Source organism: Cannabis sativa, chromosome 2 (assembly GCF_029168945.1).
Source record: "Cannabis sativa cultivar Pink pepper isolate KNU-18-1 chromosome 2, ASM2916894v1, whole genome shotgun sequence".
In the NCBI taxonomy this organism is placed as follows: domain Eukaryota; kingdom Viridiplantae; phylum Streptophyta; class Magnoliopsida; order Rosales; family Cannabaceae; genus Cannabis; species Cannabis sativa.
The window spans coordinates 8,758,987-8,783,393 of NC_083602.1; the positions used below are offsets into that span (position 1 = coordinate 8,758,987).

The 24,407-nt window shown below is 33.7% G+C and overlaps 1 protein-coding gene across 1 annotated transcript; it reads right to left on the reverse strand.

The window, feature by feature from the left end:
* Nucleotides 1–423: 423 nt before the first annotated feature.
* Nucleotides 424–2,592, reverse strand: LOC133034107 (uncharacterized). The gene is made up of 4 exons (XM_061109127.1): nt 2,296–2,592; nt 1,476–2,208; nt 811–1,289; nt 424–693 (listed from the first exon to the last, which is right to left on the reverse strand). The coding sequence occupies exons 1-4, from the start codon at nt 2,590–2,592 to the stop codon at nt 424–426; spliced, it is 1,779 nt and encodes a 592-aa protein (XP_060965110.1).
* Between the last annotated feature and the right edge of the window lie 21,815 nt (nt 2,593–24,407).

Below are 24,407 nucleotides of genomic sequence, written 5' to 3' on the forward strand. Positions count from 1 at the left end.
ACAGGAGAATCATCTTCGATCCACACTTCTTCATGTCCTTCTAAATCATCAAATTTGACATTCATTGATTCGACTACAGAGAGAGTCCTTTTGTTGAATACTCTGTAAGCCCGACTGTTGGTGGAGTACCCCAGAAATGTTCCTTCATCACTCCTGGGATCAAACTTGGCCAAGTGATCCCGATCGTTCAGGACATAACACGTACATCCGAAAAATGTGCATGTGGCTCACGTTAGGAGGTCTTCCTTTCCATAGCTCATAGGCAGTTTGAGAGGTACCAGTGCGAAGATGAACTCTATTGCACACGTAGCAGGCAGTATTGACAGCTTCAGCCCAAAATTGCTTTGAAATATCTTTGGCCTGCATCATGACCCGAGCCATTTCTTGTAGAGTTCTATTTTTTCGCTCAACAACTCCATTCTGCTAAGGAGTTTTGGGGGCTGAAAACTCATGATGAATTCCCATGCCATTACAGAACTCTGAGAATATGGAATTTTCGAACTCTTTTCCATGGTCACTTCGCAGTCTAAAGACTGTTCCAACTTTGGAGTCTTTCTCAGTTTGCAATCTCAGTATCAAGGCAGAGAATGATCCAAATGTGTCAGACTTGTCTCTAAGAAATTCAACCCAGGTAAACCGAGAGTAGTCATCCACCAAGACCATTACATATCTTTTCCCACTGATACTTTCATTCTGCATTGGCCCCATTAAGTCAACATGCATTAGTTCCAACACACGAGAGGTGAGAAGTCTATTAATTGTGGGATGAGATGCCTTATGCTGTTTTCCAAGCTAACATGGACCACATACTCTCTCCTTAGAAACTTTCATGTCAGGAATTCCCCTTACAGCTTGAAGCTTCACCAATCTTTGGAGATCTCTGTAGTTCAAATGTCCCAGCCTGTAGTGCCATAAGTCAGGTTTGTCCAAGAAGGTCCTGTTGCACACTATGGTATTGCATACAGCATAGCACTGGTCTACAGTTTTGTTTCCTGTTAAGACAACACACCCATCAGATGAAACTAAACATTGAGTTTTAGTGAAACTTACAGAGAGATTGTCGTCACACAATTGGCCGATGCTGATGAGATTTTCTTTGAGTCCTCTCACATATAGGACATTAGTCAGTTGAGCTGCTCCATTCACATTCACATCACCTCTCCCAGCAATCTGCCCTTTGTTACCATCCCAAAAAGTGACAGATCCCCCTTTTTCATCTTTGAAGTTAACTAGCAATTTCTTATTTCCAGTCATGTGACGCGAACATCCACTGTCGAAGTACCACTGACCTTCAACAAAGGCAGACAGGCATAGCTTCGCAACCAAACCAACATCAGGATTTTGTTTGGACTTTATTTTCCATTCTCGACGAGGTTTGCGTCCATGTGACTAATCTGGTGGAGGGAAACTATTTGGTCGATTGATCATGGCTTTCAAGTAGTTCTACAATTTGTAACACTTAGGACGAATGTGACCTCTCCTATTACAGAAATGACATGTAGGAATGAAATTGTCATTCTGTAGAAGGTTGTCAGCATCAGTCCTCCTTCCTTCAAACTTGAGTTTGATGGGTCCAGTTGGAACCTGTCTCCTCTCAGATGAGTCAGATTCGTTAATGGTGATTGAGGTGTCAGGTAACCCATCTTCATTCTTTGATGAATTGACATTGGAGGGTAAAGAATGCTCAACGGACAGGTCTTTCCCTTGTTTATATAGCATCTTATATCCTAAGGAAGTTCGATCACCATAGGGCTTCTGAAGCTGTAGGGTTTGATTGATAGCAGCAGTGCCTGGGGGAATGAACTGTAAAGCTTGCTTGGTTCGAATTAGATCAGCTATGAGTTTATAGATCTCATTCTCCTTTTCATCAAGAAGTCGGTTGAGATTTTTGACAGTGTCTTCTAACTTTCCTTTTTCAGTCTCCACTTGCTCTAGAGAGTTCTTTAGGGCACGGATCTGTTTAGTCATGTACTCCCATTGTGCAAACATTTCTTCATAAGCATGTTGACGACCTGTGTTGTCTGCTTCTGATGAGGTGGAGACTGCATCATCTTCAGACTCAACTGGATTACAGCTTTCGGCCATGAATGCCAGTACCTGCTTTTCCTCATCTGATCCTTCACTGGCTGTGGAGTTCTTTTCCTCATCACTATCACTCCAAGTTGCTGCAAGGGCCTTTTTCTTTTTTAGTGTGTTGGCGCACTCAGCCTGAATGTGACCATATCCATCACATTCTCTGCACTTAATTCCTCAGCCCTTTTGATCAGTAGAGGCTTGTCCTGGTTTGAAATTTACTCCTTTGTTTCTCTTGAGAAGATTTTCTTTGTCAGCTAGTGAATTTTTCCTGTAGTTCTTTTTCAAGAATTTTGCATAGTTTCTTGTTAACAAGGCAACCGTTTCATCTGTAATGCCATTCAAATCTGCCAGAACAAGTTTCTTGTTTTCTTGGTGAATAAGTGCAATGCCAGCATCTGACTTTTCTTTCACCACCTCCTTTTGTTTCTTGGTTTTCTTCCACCTAGACAGTGATAGCTCATAGTTTTGCAAAGACGCGATGAGTTCGTCAAGATCGAGCTCCTCAATGTTTCTCATTTCTTCGATTGAGGTAACTTTGGACATGAATCTTCTGGGGAGGACACAAAGCACCTTTCAAACTAGTTTCGAGTTAGAGTAAGTTTTCCCCAGAGCATACGATTCATTAGAGATGTCACACAGTTTTGCATGGAATTCAGCCACAGACTCATCCTCCTCCATGGTAAGATTTTCGAAAGCCTTTGCCAAGGCACGCAGCCTTGATTTCTTGACAGCATCAGTTCCCTCGTTCTTAATTTTTAGCTTCTCCCATGCTTCCTTAGCAATTTCACATTTGGCTATAATCTTCAACTGGTTAGTGGAGACGACATTAAACAAGGCATGAAGAGCCTTTGAGTTAAAATTCGCTCTTTCCATTTCAACAGTGGTCCATTGACTCATAGGTTTGGGTATAACGATTTTATTCTCCATCATCGTTGGTTTCCACCACCCTTCTTCTATGGACATCCAAACTCTTTCATCTACAGCTCTCAAGAAGGCACGCATCTTAGTTTTCCAGTATGGATATTTGGCTCCTTCCAGCATCGGAGGTCTCGAGGTGGAGCCTCCTTCTCTAAACATTTCCATCCTGCACACAGAAGTGGTAAACAGACACACAAATGTTCTGTAGTTCTTTGAGAGAGAACTTAGAGGAGGTTAGTTACGACAGAATCGATCGCTAAGGTTGACTCAAGAATCAACGATCAAGAATCATACAGGAGTAGGATCTAACACAAATTTTTATAAAATTTCAGGCTCTAATACCAAATGAAAGTGCAACTTGTAGATTTTAATGATTCAAATTACCAAGTTGTCTATGTTTAGATTGATTGATTTCAAGATATGAATTACGAACATGAATTAAAAGTTAAGTTGTAAATCACACACCAATTGACAAGCTTCATCTGCACTGAGAACACATCTCAGCCGACTAGTGCTTGGGTTCCCTGAACCAGGGTAAGTTCATCCACTAATTCTCAAAGGTTCACATTACAATTTCCAATTCTCTCTAAAGGAATCAAATACAACCTTAATAGCAATTAGTAATGAATTACCAACGACAATCAAGAACACTGATTGTTCACGCACAATCCCTTGTGCAGCAACTGAGCTCTTCTTCAACAAGTCTTCAATCTGAAATCCCTTCAGATCTGTTGATGAAGATGACACTGAACTCCCTTCAGTTTGAACTCGGCAATTCCAGATTCAGATAATTCTGCCATTGATGAACATCCTCAAGCTCCAAGATCTGACCTGTAATCACAACAACAAGAAACAAGATACGACTCTCTCTACACACACAACCGAAATAACTGTCTGAACGATTTTATGGATGACCACTTTACTAACAGAAACCGACTATTTATATATCCACAAAATAAGTCCAGCTGGCACTAACTAAAAGTTAAATGAGATTCACGTAAACAAACGATAGTGCAGATATAACAGACTAAAAATCCAGATACGACTAGACATTGAACAGAACAAACACTGTCACAAAATAATAACACTAACAGATATATATTTACATATATTAAATTACAAATTTACTTACAGTGGATTTCAGGGACAAATCAACCATTGGGTAATGAACAAACTTGTCCTTCCTAGAGGGTACCTCACCCAAATTTTTTATTTTTTCTCTGTGGTGACACCAAACCTTATAACTCCTATCTATACTGTTCTTAAATAAATGACCTTTTCTTAATTTTTAAGTTACACTTTGAGAAACTTTTATCTAAAGTGAAGCTTTTTATTATTTTTCCTAATAATTGTCTAAAGTGAAGCTTTTTATTCTTTTTTAAGTTACACTTTGAGAAACTTTTATCTAAAGTGAACCTTTTTCCTTCTAATTTACAGAGACATGCTTTGAGTTAACAATAGAAAAGATTTTAACTTGTGGAATGGAAAACTAACTAATATTTTTTTTGAACCAAAGAGGAACTTTTTATTCAAAACACAGCAAAACAATACAAAGGAGGCCAAGAACCTCCAAAACAGCCTACTGCAGCAAAGAAAAGCAGCAATAAATAACCTGTTGCAGCAAAAAAACAGCCCCACCAGCCCCACTTACCAACAGTACCTGAGCGTTAATCCCTTGTTCGTTCACATATATCCGACCGCAAAAGCAGATGGAATCTGAATTTCTAACTCAACCATGTACCTTGTTGGTTTTGAAAGTAGAAATCTCTGTACGAAAGCCTTTTAAGCTGTGTGCAACTGCGATAGATGAAGTGAAACAAACACAGTTAGTTAGCTCTTAATTCAAATTAAGAATGAAATTCAAAGCCCTGTTCCCAAAATAACTTAAACAAAGCTATACAAAACACAACAGAAAATTATATCCGCTACCTAGGTGTGTCACTATATAGAATTAATAACCATAAGATCAAACCCTTACAGCAAAAAAAAAAAAAGAAAAAAAACCCACAAGACCAGACTAATATTTTGAAAAATTTCCTTTGAAAATATTACAATAAACCTTATGTTTCAACAAAATCAAATCATACTATAGTTTCCAGCCACAAACAAAAGGACCACCACAACCCAGATCACAAATTAATAAAAATTCAGAAAACAATTATAATCATGATGAAATTCTATAGCTTTTAGTTTTACTAATTGAACTTCGTAAAGGCTATTTGTGTATGTGTTCGTCTTCTTGAAAAATTATATTTGGACTTTTTTCTTTTCCTTTATCTTATCGAAAAAGTACAAAAGAAATGCTTTTTAAGTGAAAAGTAAAAAATTACACGTGAACATGCAAGATAATGCGTGAACAAGAGGTTGAATTAGAGGTGCCTGACACCCCTCTGCCTGATTTAGTCTTCAAATATGACCTCAACAATAAATTTAAGTGCCAAAAATTGATTCAAGTAAAGCAGGAAACAACATTAATGACTCCATGAAAATTCAGAAATTACAACTAAGCAACAGATCAAAGCATAATTTTGAAACTTAATGAATATTTATATAAGGGGAAACCTAACCCAGAGTTATCAGAAACACATACAGAAAAGGTAAAGAAACCAAAAAAACTGGAGGCCTCAATAAACTACATTGCTCCACTTTGAACAATTCTGATATCTATATTACATGGTACATGTATGACAACAAGACAAACATGAAGATTAGAAAAAGTTAGAAAGTTCTATCAAATATTGCTTAGCCAAAATGTAAAAGTCTCTTATTAGAGACCACTCCCTCAGATTGCCACCAAGAAATAATTTGTAAGTGGCAGCTAATGTATTAGTAATAGTCACAAACATATATATATATATATTACTAGTAGTTGACGAGAATTAATAGTCACAAAGATGTTTTTACTTTGAATGTATTAGTCTTAAACAATATAATAGTTGTGTTAAATATGTTTAGGCTGTTAATAAGGTTGTTAGAGTTAGTTAATTATCTAACTAACTGGTTGTTAGTCTGTTGCTGATTTCTATCAGCCTTCACTGTATAAATACCTTTATTTTCTTCATTAATAAACAATCAGCTTATTACTCTCAATAATATGGTATCAGATGCATAAACCCCTCTCTTCTCTTCTTCTTCATCGTTCACATACTCTGTTCCACCATTGATATTCCAACATGGTTCGAACTCGTGCTACTGGATCTCGAAGTTCAGGCCAAAAATTCCATGCCTCATACTTCTTCAACAATTCCAGCTGCTCCGACGAATGATGATCCGATCATCCCTCCAGTCTCTGCAATTTCTGGAGAAAATAACAACGCCCAGAATCTTGTTCATCGTCCTCCTCATGAAGATAGCTCGAGTCCCTATTATCTCAGCTCTGGAGATCATCCTGGGTTAATCTTGGTTACCCCTCCCTTATCAGACAATAATTTCCAGGCCTGGAGACGCGACTTTGAGCTCTCTGTTGGAGCAAGAAACAAGACGGTGTTCCTCAAAGGCACATTACCTCAACCTCCGATCGACGATCCCCTTCACCACCACTGGTTCCGCTGCAATCAAATGGTGCAGTCCTGGATTCTTCACTCAGTTACCCCTGAAATCAAGAGCAGCATAATGTTCCTTGAAACTGCAGCTGCAATGTGGACTGAACTTCATGCCCGTTTCGATCAAGGTAATGGCCCTCGTATTTTTGAACTAAGGGAAACTCTCATCACCCTTCGACAAGGTGATGATTCTGTTAGTTCTTATTTTACAAAATTAAAGTGTATGTGGGATGAAATTCAGGAATTAAGACCTAGGATCCCCTGTACTTGTGCTGCTTCAATCGATAACCTTGCCTTCTTGAATCAAGAACAGGTTCTCCAATTTCTTACTGGGTTAAATGAATCTTCTTTCCCTGTTCGTGCACAAATACTCCTCATTGATCCCTTCCCTTCTTTGTCCAAAGTCTTCTCTATGATTATTCATGAAGAACGACAAAGAAAGCTGAAAAATCCTCACATCCCCCTTCTTGCTTCTGTCCAAGAATCCACCCAAAACCCTGCAGCTATTGCCCAAAACCCCTCTGCCTCAGCAGCCTCTACTAATCCTCGTTCCAACAAAAAGATGAGACCATACTGTTCTAACTGTCACAAACCAGGCCATTTAAAAGAAAAATGTTTTTTTCTAATCGGCTTCCCTCCTGGTTATGGTGATAAGAAGAAATCCGAGACACCATCTGTTAATCATGCTTCAACATCAGCTGATCAATATGGCATTCTTGCAAATCTTACCAAACAAGAGGACATTCAAGCCATTATCTCTCTGCTGACTCAGAAATTGTAGCCTACAGATGCCTCCAAACCATTTACATCTCATGTCTCTGGTAACTCTTCTCTTAACCCCCTATGGATTGTGGATAGTGGTGCTTCCCACCATATTTGTTGTGATCTTTCTTTATTTTCTAATGTGCATAAATTTCCAATAGCTCATACTGTGTCTCTTCCCAATGGTTCTACCATAAGAGTTGAACAATCGGGTAACATTCAGATTTCACAAGATTTTGTAATATCTAATGTTCTCTATGTCCCAAGCTTCAAATTCAATCTATTCAGTGTATCTAGCTTTATCAATGATACCTCTAACAGTATGCACTTTACTTCTAAACTTTGCACATTACAGGATTTTCAGAACAAGAAGATTGGGACAGCTAAACGCATAAACCTCTATTTTTTGCTGCAGTCTGTTCCATTTTCCAAGTTTTCTTTTCCTTGTAAACAGAATATTCATACTTGTAATAATGCCTATTCATGGCATTCTCGACTTGGACATCCTTCCTTGTCTACAACAAGATTACTGAATAAAACTTTACATTCTACTACTGATTCTGTTTCCCCTTGTTCTATATGTCATTTAGCGAAACAAAAAAGATTGCCTTTTAATTCCCAAAGCAATATTACTCAATCTTCTTTTGATTTAATACATCTTGACATATGGGGACCTTTTCATATTACTAGCATAGAAGGTTATAAATATTTCCTCACTATTGTGGATGACCACACCAGACATACTTGGATTTACATGCTAAAATCCAAATCTGATGTGCAATACTTAATCCCACAATTCTATAACCTTGTTCTTACTCAATTTTCCAAACCTATCAAAGCTATAAGGTGTGATAATGCAAAAGAACATAACATTAAGTCCTTTTATGTTCAAAAAGGTATTCAAGTATACAATTCTTGTGTTGAAAGACCTCAACAAAACTCGGTTGTTGAACGAAAACATCAACACATATTAAATGTGGCTCGTGCTTTGGCTTTTCAATCCTCCATAGCCTTGACATATTGGCCATATCTTGTCCAAACTGCTGTATACTTAATCAATAGAACACCCACCACCTTATTACAAAATTTAACACCTTTTGAATTATTACATAATAAACCCCCTGCCTATGAACACTTAAGAAATTTTGGTTGTCTAGCCTATGCCTCATCTTTGCCAAGTACTAGACACAAATTTTCACCAAGGGCTCATGCATGCATTTTCATAGGCTACCCTAATGGAATGAAAGCCTATACTCTTCTAGACTTAGCAACTAACAAAATTTTTCAATCTCGAGATGTTGTTTTCTATGTAAAAATTTTCCCACTCAAAGGGTCTCTAAATACCCAACAATTGGAAACTCTTTTTTCCACAGCTCCTGTCACTCCTTCTCTATATACTGCTGAACCTCCTATCACTGGACACAATTCACCAGCACCTATCACTTCTGCTTCTAAAACAGCAGCCACACCAGCTGCTGATATCATACCAGCAGTTCAATCTGCTACACCAGCAGAAAAATCAGCTGAATATTCACAAACTGATGCACAGTCTCCAGCAGCACCTGCTGTTATACCAGCAGTTGTTCCCTCTAAAATTTCATCAACACAGGATCTGCAACAATCTCCAATTAAACAACATCCACAAATCACCAAAGCAGGAAGAAAATCTCTTCCCCCTGCTCATTTTAAAGACTATATCTGTCAGTCTTCTACTCATCACCCTTTAATAAAATATCTCAATTATGACAAGCTAAGTATTCCATTTCGAAATGCTATTTTTCATGCATATACTGAAATCGAGCCTACTAGTTTCAAACAGGCCTCCAAATTCTCCCAATGGTTAAAAGCCATGGATAATGAATTTTTTGCCCTTAAAAACAACAACACTTGGTCGGTTGTATCCTTACCACCAGGTTGTCAACCAATAGGCAATAAATGGGTTTATAAGATCAAATATAATGACCAAGGTGAAATTGATAGATACAAAGCACGGCTTGTCGCCAAAGGGTATTCTCAACTACATGGCATTGATTATAGTGATACCTTTGCCCCAGTTGCAAAATTTAACACCCTCAAGCTTTTCTTAGCCTTGGCTGCTATTAACAACTGGACCCTCCACCAAATGGACATTGATAATGCCTTTCTTCATGGGGAACTTAATGAAAAAGTTTACATGACTCTCCCTAAAGGTTATGTCCATGAGGGGGAGTTACCTCCCAATCCTGTTTGTCTTCTACATAAAAGTCTTTATGGTCTCAAACAGGCTTCTCGGCAGTGGTTTGCAAAATTAAGCACCACCTTGCTTGAACATGGATTTCACCAATCGGCCTATGATCATTCTCTCTTCATCAAAAAATCTTCCACAAGTTTCCTTGCACTTTTAGTCTATGTCGATGACATAGTAATTGCAAGTACCAATGATTCTGAAGTCACTTCCTTTAAGGCTTTCTTAAACTCAAAGACCTCGGCCACTTAAGATTCTTCCTTGGCCTTGAAATTGCAAGATCCAAAAGAGGCATTTCGGTTTCTCAAAGAAATTTCACTCTGCAACTTTTAAATGAAACTGGTCTCCTTGACTGTAAGGCTGTTTCTACTCCCATGGATGCCAACCTTTCCTTAAGCAAAGATATTGGACTTCCTGTCAATGATCCTACCTCTTATCGAAGTCTAATTGGTAAACTCTTATTCCTCACTATCACACGGCCAGACATTGCTTATGCCGTGAATAGACTTAGCCAATATAATAGTGATCCACGACAGCCACATCTTAAAGCTGCCTATCGAATTGTACAATATCTAAAAGGCACTCCAGGCCAAGGCCTCATGTTTCACTCCACCTATGCCTCACAGCTTCCTGCAGAACGACTTCTCCAAATTCAAGCCTTTTCTGATGCAGATTGGGGCACCTGCCCCGATACACGACGCTCCATAACTGGTTTTTGCATATTCATCGACCCATCTCTCATCTCTTGGAAGTCCAAGAAGCAATCTACAGTGTCCAAATCGTCTGCCGAAGCTGAGTACAGGTCCCTTGCCAATACAACTTGTGAGATCATGTGGCTTCACAACATTCTTACTGATTTCAGCATCTCTACATCTCAACCGACAACCATTCATTGTGACAATCAAGCAGCCATTCATATTTCTGAGAATGCAGTCTTCCACGAGCGCACCAAGCATGTTGAGATAGACTGCCATATAGTTCGAGAACAAGTCAACAAAAATCGCATCAAGCTCTCCTATGTTCCTTCTCGACACAACCTTGCTGATATAATGACAAAGGCTCTTTTTCCTACACAATTCCAATCCTTGTTGTCCAAGATGAGTGTATCCAACATTTACACTCCATCTTGAGGGGGAGTCTTAAACAATATAATAGTTGTGTGAACTATGTTTAGGCTGTTAATAAGGTTGTTAGAGTTAGTTAATTATTTAACTAACTGGTTGTTAGTCTGTTGCTGATTTCTATCAGCCTTTGCTGTATAAATACCTTTTACCTTCTTCATTAATAAACAGAATGCTTATTACTCTCAATAATAATTAGTAATAGTCACAAACATATATATATATGTGTGTATATTTGTGATGAAATGTATAATTTATTTTGTAATTAGACAATCGTCAAAATACACATGAATTACCATGATCACTTTAGTGCCATGACAACTATTTTGTAGATTTATCTTTTCATTATTTTTCTTTGGACAAATTTTACTGACAATTTCTTTACTCATTTTAAGAAAAGAAATAATAAAATAAAGGGTTAATTTCACAAATGCACAAAAACAACAAAAAAATAACAAAAATACGGTTTCACGGAATTTTAAATATTTTTACGATTTTTTTGATTTTATTTACATAAAATATGGTCTTTTTATGTTGAAATTTTGTTCATTTGTTGTTAATTTTTTGTTATATGTATGTTATTTTTTGTTGTTTTTTTGTTGTTATTTTCATGTTACTTTTATGTTGATTTTATGTTGTTTTCGTGTTATTTTTTGGAAAACCGTAAAAATGTAAAAAAAAAATATTCTTTAAACGTAAAAATGTAAATAATTTACAAAAAATGGTGGCTTATGTAATTATTCCTAAAATAAACTACGAAATAAGTTCTGATGAGAAGAATTGAAGCCCAAATTTGATGAAAGAGCAAACAAATAAGGAAAATTTGTGGCAAAAATACCAATTTTATTTGATTTGTTGCTCACAAATACCCAAATTCTAATAATTGCGGCAAAAATACTCAAAACTTAATTTCCTTTAAATCTGTAGGTACCTTTTTTAACACATGTTATAATTGCTCTCAAAATGCAACATGCCAATTTCTAATTAGTCTAGTTATTTAATAAAAAACTAATTAAATTAAAATAATTAAAATTAAAACTTTAGTTAAAAGAAAAACCAAAACTTTTTTTTAATTATTTTTCTCTCCCCACATTTGCTTCTCCTTCACTGTGAGCCACAATGTTCATCATTCTTCTTTTATTCTTCTAAACCCAAAAAATTTGAATTTGTCCGAACAATCATTCATGATTTATTTTGCCACAATTTTAAAATTGGGGCCAATGGTTGAAATATTCTCCACTCCAATTTCTTAACTGCTATAATTATCAGTACTCTTTGTCGGTAATAAGATGGCCTTATAAAACTGAAACCCTCATAGAAACAAAAGAATCATTGTGGCTCTACTCCATATATTTCAGAAAAATATGTATTTTCCAGAAATAAACAATTATTTTTTTTAAAAAATAAAATTAAAAAAAAGGCAAGAAAAAACATAATCTTCGCCTCCTTCTCTTGTCTCTACACACACTAGCAATCAATCCATAACAATCAATATATATACGATTATATGAAGAACATTAAACCCTTAATTATATTTGTATTTGAAATAAAGTGTTCTATGAGATTAAGTGTTTATTGTTCAGAGAGGGGATTGACTCAAGAAGATTCACGTTACTCAAATAATACAACGATTGTGGTTCACAGTGAAGGATAAGTAAATGTGGGGAGAGAGAAATAATTAAAAAAGCTTTGTTTTTTCTTTATAATATTAAAGATTTAATTTTAATTATTTTAATTTAATTAATTTTTAATTAAATAATTAGACCAATTAAAAATTAGCATGTGGCATTTTAAGAGCAATTATAACATCTGTTAAAAAAGGTACCTACAGATTTAACAAAAATTAAGTTTTGAGTACTTTTGCCGCAATTATCAGAATTTGAGTATTTATTAAGAACAAATCAAACAAAATAGGTATTTTTGCCGCAAATTTCTCAAGAAATAAACAAAAGACAATAAATATGTGACTTTAGTCTTCTCTTTCCTCTCTCCTCATTTTTCCCTCAACCATACAGTCTCAAAAAGAAAGAGAGATGGATAGGGATGAACAATGAACAAAATTGAGTGGATGAACTGTAGCAACACATAACTAATCAATTAGTGATATCATACCTCGAGTTAAGTGAAAAGAGGAAGAAGAGAACGACTTGTAGAACAAATCGACAGCGTCATTGGGACCGCCGCAACTGTTGGCGAGAGCATTGAGCTCCGTGGGTCTTGCCTGCTCTCCTCCAATCCCTAAAATAACCACCGCAAGGATTAATTCTTGCACAAAGGCTGTAGTAGTTGATGAGAAACCACCAATGGTACATCGTCAGAGAGAGAGAGAGAGTGAGTTTTAGAGGTGCGTACCAGTTGGGAACCGACAGCGGCGGCACACGGCAATGGGTGGAGGCGCGGCTGGGTTTCGAAATGGGTCTGCTAGGATTTTAAATTGGGTGGGACGATGCGTGTAATGAAATTAGAGTTTGTAAAATTTAAGTTTTACAAATGCTTCACCTTTTTGCTTCGGTGCATAAGGGAAGCAAATATATTAACCTCAATTTTTAACTGAAGCAAAAGAAATGGGCTTCAATTTTGCACTGACGCAAAATGCAAAAGACAATTTACATTTGACCTCGGCTTTACTTTTTGTGTCGGGGTACGAGCCGACGCTAATTGTCATTTTTTAGCTTCAGTTACACAATGAAGCATAAAATCTTCCCTTATTTTTTGCCTCAGTAAACAAATTTTGGTGAGACGCGTTGAGCGACGCAAAAAGTACTTTTTATAGTAGTAACAATAGCCTCCTTAACCTCATTTGCGTCCCATTAGAGACCATCCTGGACTTGGTATTTCACAAAAATATGGGTCGCGTTCTTGTGTGGGGTAATGAGGCCAACTTCTTGGAGGTTCTTAGTGGTAACAAACCTCTCTACTTTTAACTCTTTGGGCGAGAAGGATTTATAGAAAGCTATCCTCTCTTCCAGCTCCAGGGCTACTGGCCATTGGGGAAGATTGTCTAGCAGATGCGTAAAAATGTATCAACATACATCAAGCAGGAGGAGAAGAAAAATCTTAAAGTCTAGAGAAGGGTATGACACTTACTTGCAGTGTTGAAATCCAAACTAAGGGAAGGAACCCTCTTAAGTGGGAAGCCAGAGGTGTAAAAATAGTAGTCTCTTAAGTCGTGTGTGTACTTCGTAAAGCTGGTAGGGCAAGGAACACTCCTAGTGTAGCGCTCCAGCCTGTAGAAGCCCACCTTCTCTTTATGGCTCCACATGGGCTAAGACTTGATCTTGTAGAAATATAAGATCTCCTTCGGCGTCAGCACAAGCTTGCCATTTTAAACACAAAAAAATGTACCACCCCGACATCAAGCGATAAGCCTAGGGAATTAACTGGAAATGTGCTCTCTGGCAACGGCGCAGAAGTTAGCAAAGTAGCACCTCAGAGGCACGTGTGCAACCATCTCGATATGGGCCCAACTCTAAATGCTGAAGCTCCTTTTGTGGACTTACTAGGTCTCTCCCTGTGAACGGATAGTCTATTTCAAAATAGTCCTGGAATACTTTCGAGCCATCGTAGGGTCTCATCTATCCTTAGGTTATTATAATTCTTGAATTTGTTGACGTGCTGGTCCACTTCCCAGGGACTATCATTTAGGATTAATTTTAGAGCGTTTTCTTGCCACATTATCTTCTCCTCTAAATTAGCTTCCTCTCAACGATTTTGCCTAGACATAATTTCTTTACAAAAGAAGAAAACTCAAGTAGTTAGCCACCCTAACTACCTAGCATAGAAAAGGAGCTGGAGGTCCCCACCCATAAACTACTTGGAGAGGTCCCAACTAGACTGACTATCCAAAAGCTAGAACTGTTGGGTTTTATGCCCTAAATAAAACTCATTTCAATATAATCAGATTTACTTATTAATATAGATCAGAAATAACATTTAATGTTGCATGGTTCACATGATTTATTTCATGATTATATGTACATAATGTATAAATTCATCTGAAACCCTTTTCACATACTTGATCCTGTTTATTGTGCCGTCAACACATTGGAAAGTAAACATGACTATGTGAATAAAGTTTCCTAGATTTATCAGACACAGGGTTTTACTGATATGATAATCTACAACAAGAGTTTACTTGTATTTGGAGAAATACTATGTTCTTTCCAGAACATTTGTTAAAGTAAAGCTCAGGTTGGATGCATGGAGTATGCATCGGAAGGGACCGATATTGAACTTTGACTTAGATTTAATTAAACTTACCGTAGAATCTATTCAAGTCAATATCGCCAAGTTGATCCTAAATCAAATGATCTTAATCCTGTTATGATTAGGCTCAATCTTGAAAGGCTATTCGTGTTCTTTGATTTGTTAGTTAAGCCTACTTTTAGGTCAGGGTGATACGTACATTTTGGGAACACGGTAGTGCAATTGAGTGGGAGCGCTAGCATAAACATAGAATCTATAGCTTCTATCTGGCGAATAGTAAGCAAAGGATGATCACCTTCGAGCTTGACCAAACGAAAATAAATGGTGGAGATCTCATTTCACATAAGCTGAAATATCATTTATACGGGGTCAAGTGTTTTAAGGATAAAATACATAGTAGGGTGTTACGGTAATTTAATCCCTTTACTGTGTAGATCATTCATATAGAGGATAATTGATCACATTAGGATTATAACAATGGATAACTAATGATGTGTCTATATAGTGGAACATATAGAGCATTCTATATACTGAGAGTGCAATTCTAAGTTCTATGCGTGGATTCAACGAAGAATTAATAAGTTAGTGAATTTTAGTGCTAAATTCTTGATCTACTTATTGGAAGCTCGGTTATATAGACCCATGGTCCCCCCACTAGTTGAGATAATATTGCTTGTAAGACTCATGTAATTGGTTTTGATTAATCAATTATAATTCTCAAATTAGACTATGTCTATTTGTGAAATTTTCACTAAGTAAGGGCGAAATTGTAAAGAAAGAGTTTTAGGGGCATATTTGTTAATTATGATACTTTGTATGGTTCAATTAATAAATATGATAAATGACAATATTATTTAATAATTATTTATAGTTATTAAATAGTTAGAATTGGCATTTAAATGGTTGAATTAGAAAATTGGCGTTTTTGAGAAAATCAGATGCAGAAAAGATAAAACTGCAAAATTGCAAAAAGTGAGGCCCAAATCCACTTGTATAGGGCCAGCCACTTTTGTAGGAAATTTAAATTGTTTTTTTCATTATTTTAATGCCAAATAATTCAAACCTAACCCTAGTGGAATGCTATAAATAGATAGTGAAGGCTTCAGGAAATTTACACTAAATTTCTACACTTTTCTTCTGAGACTTCTGAATCAGAAAAAACTGAGCCTTCTCTCTCCCTATCTTTAGCTGCCACTTCTTCTTTCTTCTTCCTTTGAATTTCGAAATCCTTAGTGATTAGAGTAGTGCCCACACACATCAAGTGATACCTCAATCATAGTGAGGAAGATCATGAAGAAAGACATTCAGCAAAAGGAGTTTCAGCATCAAAGATTCAGAGAAAGAGATCCAGGTTCAGATATTGATAATGCTCTGCTACAGAAAGGAATCAAGGGCTAGATATCTGAACGGAAGGAGTCATATTATTCCGCTGCACCCAATGTAAGGTTTCTTAAACTTTATATGTGTTTAATTTATCGTTTTAGAAAGTTCTTATTTAGGATGTTAATAAACATACTTGTGAGTAGATCTAAGATCCTGGTAAAATAATTTCCAACAACTGGCCTTAGAGCCATGGTAATTGATTTACTTGCAAGAAATTTGGACTTTAAAACGATTGTTTGTATGTTCTTTGGATGGTATCATGTTGTATTGAGTGTTATTTGATGATTGATTGATATTTGTAAAATTTTCGTGAAAAATAATTGCGATTTTATCTCTGGAATTATTTTTATTGGATAGTATGGAAAAAATTAAGCAAGCCTTTTACAGAACTTAATTTGGATTTTATTTGAATTAGTTATGATTTTTTGAAGTTTTGGAAAAATCGGGGTTGTGCTGATATTTTCCTGCGATCGCAAATCTGTCCGTACAGTTCACAATTTTTTCGTTTTTCTTCGATTTTTCATGCTTTTTCATGGAATTAACTTCCGATTTTGGTATAGTTTTGTATTTATACTATTACTATTCCTAATTCAATTCTAATTATCATTTTGAATTAATTTAATATTTTTTTAAATTTAATTCAAGATATTAGTGTAATTTGAATTTGAATAGAATTAGTATCTATCTTCTTGCTTAAAAATCTATCTTATTTTAAAATTTGATTATATCTTATCTTATTTTAAATTTAAAAATAAGATATTTATAATCATGTAATTTTTAAATGATATAAGATATTTTGCTAATTTTTTAAATTTTGTTATTTTATTTATTTAAATTACATTTAAAATTTGAAAAAGATATTTATTTATCTTTTCTAATTTTTTATTTAATTTTTATTTATGAAATAACATTTAAAATTTAAAAGTAGTTAGAAAATTTTTGAAATGATATTTAGGTTGGTTGAAACCTAATTTTTCAAAAATTGTAGGTTTAATTTTAAATTTAATTTTTTTTTAAAAAAAAAATTCGAATTTTTCAAATTTTTTTTTAAATTTTCGAAAATTTTTTATTATTTAATTAATTATTTTCGAAATTAAATATTTAATTTAAAATTAAATAAATCCTACATCCAACTATCCAGCTAACCTTGTTGCAGGAGTATGTGTTTTAGCTTATGTGTAAGTTTTCAAAACCTATTATTACTTGATTGCAAATAGCCATGGTTACCTTTTGCCAGATCTAATGATCTGATGGCTCCCTTGGTCAAGTTAATAATTTGTAACAGGTATATTTACAATCTTCCTTCATCTGTGTATGACCTAGCAACATGATAGGACCCATCCAAAGTGTGCCTGTGTGAGCCTATGTGTTTAATTTGATTATAGATACATATAGGTTGTTGTTGCTAAAATAAATTATCATAGTTCTTGATAGAATTTATTTAGGCCCATTTAGTTATTGGGCTTATTCAATTAATAACAGTTGTTCTTATTAAGGTTAAATTCCTCTCTTTTGGGCCTTGTGTGAGAGTTGGGAGCCATAGAAGTGGGTACGACATACTGAACCCAGCACCCCCTCACATGAACCACCCCAATTGTGAAGGCCCATTTGCCTGATTTGAACAACTGTACTAGGTTAATTAAACTAGTTTAACCTAATAAAATTGATTAGCAACATAATTAATTTCATTTATTTTGAAATTAATTTAAGAAAATTATAGTTTAAAGAATTTTTTATTCTAAGCTAAACTATATGTATTTTCTTGTATTTAATTAAATATAGAATTATAACCATCTAGATTCTTTCTGGAACTTAATTTAAATTTTTCATTAAATATTCTTATTTAAGTTGATATTTAGTTATCTACAACTAACCAACTTAAATCTGAATATCTTTTGAATTTCAAATTTCAAAATTAAGTTGAGGAATTTTATGCATTGGTTATTAAGATTCTTTAGATATTTTTTAAGTTAATATCTTTTCGAATATTAACTTAAAATGGAATATTTTCAAATTAAGTGGTTACAACTTAATTTTTGATATTTAATTAAATTTAAATTTAAAAAATATTTAAGTTCTAGATTTTTTCTAATACAACTTAAATTAGATATTTTTTCAAATTTTGTGGAAAAGATACTTAGTCAAATAAGATATTTTCTAGATAGTTATTTCTAGACTACTTATTATTTCTAATATTAAATAGGAAATATTATACATTGTGAAATTAATTATTTATTAATTAATTTTGGTACAATTTATTTTAAGTATATTTTTCCTAGTATTAAACTAGAGACTAATAATTAAGCCTTCTCTACACTTAATTATTTATTTCTTGAATTTAATACATTTAATTAATTTGAAAATTAAATATCTAAGTTGATTTTCATCATGATACTTAAATATTTCTTTTTCATGACATTTAATTAAATAGAAAATTATTTTTAGTTGAAATTTATTTTTTCAACTAAATTTAAATAATTTTCAAAATATATTTTTTCTTTATTTTATTAATCAATTTTCGAAATTGCATTTCTTAAATGCTAGAATTTCAAATTTTATCTTGAAAAATAGATTAAGTTGTAAATTAATAATTTATTTTAATTAATTCTTGGATCAACTTAAATCAATGATTTTTTCATTTATTGATTAATTTAAAATAAATTGAATTAAAGTATATTATTAGAAATTGAATTAATTAGTAAAAGGAAAATCTAGATAGATGATATTTTTGCTTGAAGTATTTTTCTAGTATATTTAATTAAATAGAAAATTAATATTTAAGTTGATTTTCATCATCATACTTAAATATTTGAAATTTTTTCTTATATATTTAATTAAATAGGAAAATTATATTTTTTGTTGTAAATTAATTTTATTAATTAATTTTGGGCCAACATTAAATTAGAATAATTTTTCTAGGATTTAATTTTTATTTTAATATGCATTTTTCGAAAATTGTATTCTTATATACTTTAATTTTTCGAAATGCAATATATATTTATAGAAAATTAAATTTGAGTTGTAAATTAATTTAAATTAATTTTGTAACAACTTAAATTGAATATTTTTCTAAATATTTATTGGAAATTATTACTAAGATTGAAATAATTCATGTTATTTTTATATCCATCTAAGTAAAATTTATAAATATTAAATTAAAATTTATATTTAGAATTTTTCATTCTAAATTGGAAATTTTAAATAAATATATATTTAAAATAAATAGATTAAATAAAGAGAATCAAAGAAAATACAACTCACTTTAAATAATGAGCTTGATTATTATTAAGATATTCGATCTCCATTGTTGGTCTTACAAAAGTTAAATATTTTCAATATAACCTCGAGACGCTAGACTTCGTCCCCTATGGATGGTTATTCGTTGAACGCATTTAACACCGTAAGATTTCATTTGATAAGTGTTTTGTAAGTTTTCGTCTCTATTAGACTCTCCCCTACGGTGACTACTTAGAGATAAACTCATAAAACATGAAACAATGGTGGAAGCTCATAAAATGAGAATAACCTTAACTCTCGCCTACCGGGACAACGTTGGATTCTTATTTTGATCGAATAAAAGGTTGCTAGAATGGTTTCTATTTTAGATGAGCTGACAACTCTATTCAATAAACGATGCTTTGACTCTCGCCTACCGGGACACTGTATCAGTTTGTTGAAAACCTTGGAAATTATTTAGGATTGTTTGTTTTAGTATTTTCACTAGTCATTCCTACTTGCTATATGTTTATAATTTCTGAATTGTGTATGAATTTATATTGAACCATGTTATTTTCTGTTATTAAGTTGTAGTTTAATTTCGAATCTTCATTGTTGGTCTAACATGTTTGTTTTTCTAATGAGATAAATCCCTAATGGATTTTCACCATTAGACATACATAATAGTGTAAGATCTCGAAAGATAAATATTGTATATGCAACATCTAGCTGTTCATCAATTGATGACACCTTAGACTAGTATTTTTACAATATGAAACAAGAAGATTACATAAATAAGATTACTTTGTCTTTCGCTAATCGAAGCATCGTTGGATTCTTATTTATAAACGAAATTATCCTAATTCCTCTTAGCTTATTCATTTCGAATGAGCTTTAAAAACATATCATTGGATGAATGGTCTATAAATCATTTCATGTCATTATATTTTCTCTTAAGAAATTAAATGACGCATATGATTATAATCCCAAAATTCTATTCCCAATTGATATAAATCCTCAATCTTAGAAATCTCCTACTTGTATGGGCAAATCTGATTAGAGTTTGTATTAGTAGTGGTGGTCCAAGAAAGAATTACTCATTATATTTGGTTGAATTTAAGTCTTTGACTTTAATTTTAGAATCCAAACAGAAATTTTCTTATATTTCTAATTCCAGAATACAATACAGTTACACTTTCTCAAGTGTTTAATATCCATCTTCTATTAATGGATTAAAACTGTATGGAATATGAGTTAGGTATTCTGTGACCAGGATCCACTTGCAGTATTCTAAGAACTCTTTGATGTAACTAAACCTATGTCATCATAGACACTACAACTTTTTTTAATCTATGGCATTTTATCTTGTTCATAGTGGATTTGACAAGATCAATCTCTACAAAGAGTTAATATGCCTATATCCACTGAAAGTAGTTCATCTCATTCGCAGATGGATGTACATTCAGGGGTGGATATGAGTTTTTCGTTGTATTCTTAAAACGATAACTCTAGATTATACCTTATGCAAAGAAATTTGAAATGTTTGAAAAATTTCATTAATTTCTAGCAATGGTTAAAACCATTAAGGTAAGTGGTTAAAGATCTTGCGAACTGATAGGGGTGGAGAAATAGTTAGTAGATATGCAGTTCAAAGATCATTAATTTGATTTTTGAATTATATCCAAACTTACCTCCCCAGAAATTTCGAGTTGCATGTTGATGATTAGTTACTAGTCGTTGCCTAATTCCTTCTATGGTAATACAATTTCAGAATGATGTAATGGTTGTATACTTAATGTAAATCATTACTAGGTTCATGGATGACCTAATCAAAATCTTAAGAAAAGCTAGAACTGTTAACCATGGTTTCTTAGCTATTCTAAGTGATTAGGGGTGGACCATCCCATTGTCAATAGATAAGAAAGTGTTTGTTCAAACAAATACTACTTTTCTAAGAAAATGACTAAGTCTGAAAAACAAGTAGCAAATAAAGGAGATATTTAATTCTTGATTCCAAAAGTGTTCTATCATCTTATATAACATATGATGATCCCACTGCCTCTGATGTCTTGTCACAACCGAAGAGATCAATACCATTTAGTTTTCTTAGACATAATTCACGGTGCCTTGTCGTAGTGGGAGAGTTTCCAGGAACTCACCTTCTTATGACTTGGGAGACACTAGTGATTAAAATCCATTGTGAGTTTAAACAAGTAATGGATTGTCAAGATAAGAAAATAAGAAGAAAGCAAATAGAACTATGGTTTAATCCATTCACATGGAATAACCTAAAGTTTTCTATTACAAGGACATAAAAGGAAATTTTAGTTAATAAGTCTATTCTATGGACTTAACAAACTTCCTGTTCCTAGTATTATAGGTTTGAGTTTATCTAAACCTATGGCTTGTGGTATACCTGGTAATTACTTACTCTAATGCAAGCAACTTACTTTAGTAAGATGCTGAAGCATTTTCTTTCTAATGGCAATCTATAGAAGCTTCACAACTTCTTAGGTATAGATTTTATTTATCTAAGGAAAAGTCTTAACTATTCCAGAAAAGATAAAGCCATGAAAGAATTTCTTATATCAACAGTGAGAGGTCTTAGATATGCTTTTGTATGCCTTAGACCAGACACCTGCTGTTGAGTGGGAGTAATGAGTAGGTATCAGATTAATCCAGGAGAAGAACATTGGAAGACAATCAAGTAAATCTTAAGATTAAGAAGAGGAACTATATGTTAGTCTATAAGAGTGTGTTTAAAACTCTTAGAATACACCATATCAGATTTCAAAATTTGCCTTTGTGCTAGTAAATCTTTCTTATAAGATGGTGGTTACTCTGGGGGTGGAATAGTGATTTTGGAGAAGTGTAAAAACCTATCTGAAGTCTCTAGGTTTACCAGAAAGGGACTGAATGTTAAAGCTGCAGGAAATGTACTTATTCAGTCTAAGGAAAGGTCTATACATCTTTGGCACCATTCCAAATTGCCTTAAACTACTAGTGTTAATTTCCAGATTAACCAAAAGTAGTTGCCAAAGATATAGAATCCAGTATCCCAAGAGAGTAGACATATAGAGAGGAATTTCACATTATCAATGATTTTGTGATTAAAGGAAGAGTAATAGTGGAGAAAAGGTTGTGGTTAATTCAACCTTTCAGATCCTATTACGAGGAGTTTACTACTACTACACTTGATTTGTATATCAAGGTGTTGAGATTATTTGAAACGCACTTTTTGTTTTATATTAGTGCAAGTGGGAGTTTGTTGGGTTTTATGCCCTAAATAAAACTCATTTCAATATAATCAGATTTACTTATTAATATAGATCAGAAATAACATTTAATGTTGCATGGTTCACATGATTTATTTCATGATTATATGTACATAATGTATAAATTCATCTGAAACCCTTTTCACATACTTGATCCTGTTTATTGTGCCGTCAACACATTGGAAAGTAAACATGACTATGTGAATAAAGTTTCCTAGATTTATCAGACACAGGGTTTTACTGATATGATAATCTACAACAAGAGTTTACTTGTATTTGGAGAAATACTATGTTCTTTCCAGAACATTGGTTAAAGTAAAGCTCAGGTTGGATGCATGGAGTATGCATCGGAAGGGACCGATATTGAACTTTGACTTAGATTTAATTAAACTTACCGTAGAATCTATTCAAGTCAATATCGCCAAGTTGATCCTAGATCAAATGATCTTAATCCTGTTATGATTAGGCTCAATCTTGAAAGGCTATTCGTGTTCTTTGATTTGTTAGTTAAGCCTACTTTTAGGTCAGGGTGATACGTACATTTTGGGAACACGGTAGTGCAATTGAGTGGGAGCGCTAGCATAAACATGGAATCTATAGCTTCTATCTGGCGAATAGTAAGCAAAGGATGATCACCTTCGAGCTTGACCAAACGAAAATAAATGGTGGAGATCTCATTTCACATAAGCTGAAATATCATTTATACAGGGTCAAGTGTTTTAAGGATAAAATACATAGTAGGGTGTTACGGTAATTTAATCCCTTTACTGTGTAGATCATTCATATAGAGGATAATTGATCACATTAGGATTATAACAATGGATAACTAATGATGTGTCTATATGGTGGAACATATAGAGCATTCTATATACTGAGAGTGCAATTCTAAGTTCTATGCGTGGATTCAACGAAGAATTAATAAGTTAGTGAATTTTAGTGCTAAATTCTTGATCTACTTATTGTAAGCTCGGTTATATAGACCCATGGTCCTCCCAATATTTGAGATAATATTGCTTGTAAGACTCATGTAATTGGTTTTGATTAATCAATTATAATTCTCAAATTAGACTATGTCTATTTGTGAAATTTTCACTAAGTAAGGGCGAAATTGTAAAGAAAGAGTTTTAGGGGCATATTTGTTAATTATGATACTTTGTATGGTTCAATTAATAAATATGATAAATGACAATATTATTTAATAATTATTTATAGTTATTAAATAGTTAGAATTGGCATTTAAATGGTTGAATTAGAAAATTGGCGTTTTTGAGAAAATCAGATGCAGAAAAGATAAAACTGCAAAATTGCAAAAAGTGAGGCCCAAATCCACTTGTATAGGGCCAGCCACTTTTGTAGGAAATTTAAATTGTTTTTTTCATTATTTTAATGCCAAATAATTCAAACCTAACCCTAGTGGAATGCTATAAATAGATAGTGAAGACTTCAGGAAATTTACACTAAATTTCTACACTTTTCTTCTGAGACTTCTGAATCAGAAAAAACTGAGCCTTCTCTCTCCCTATCTTTAGCTATCACTTCTTCTTTCTTCTTCCTTTGAATTTCGAAATCCTTAGTGATTAGAGTAGTGCCCACACACATCAAGTGATACCTCAATCATAGTGAGGAAGATCATGAAGAAAGACATTCAGCAAAAGGAGTTTCAGCATCAAAGATTCAGAGAAAG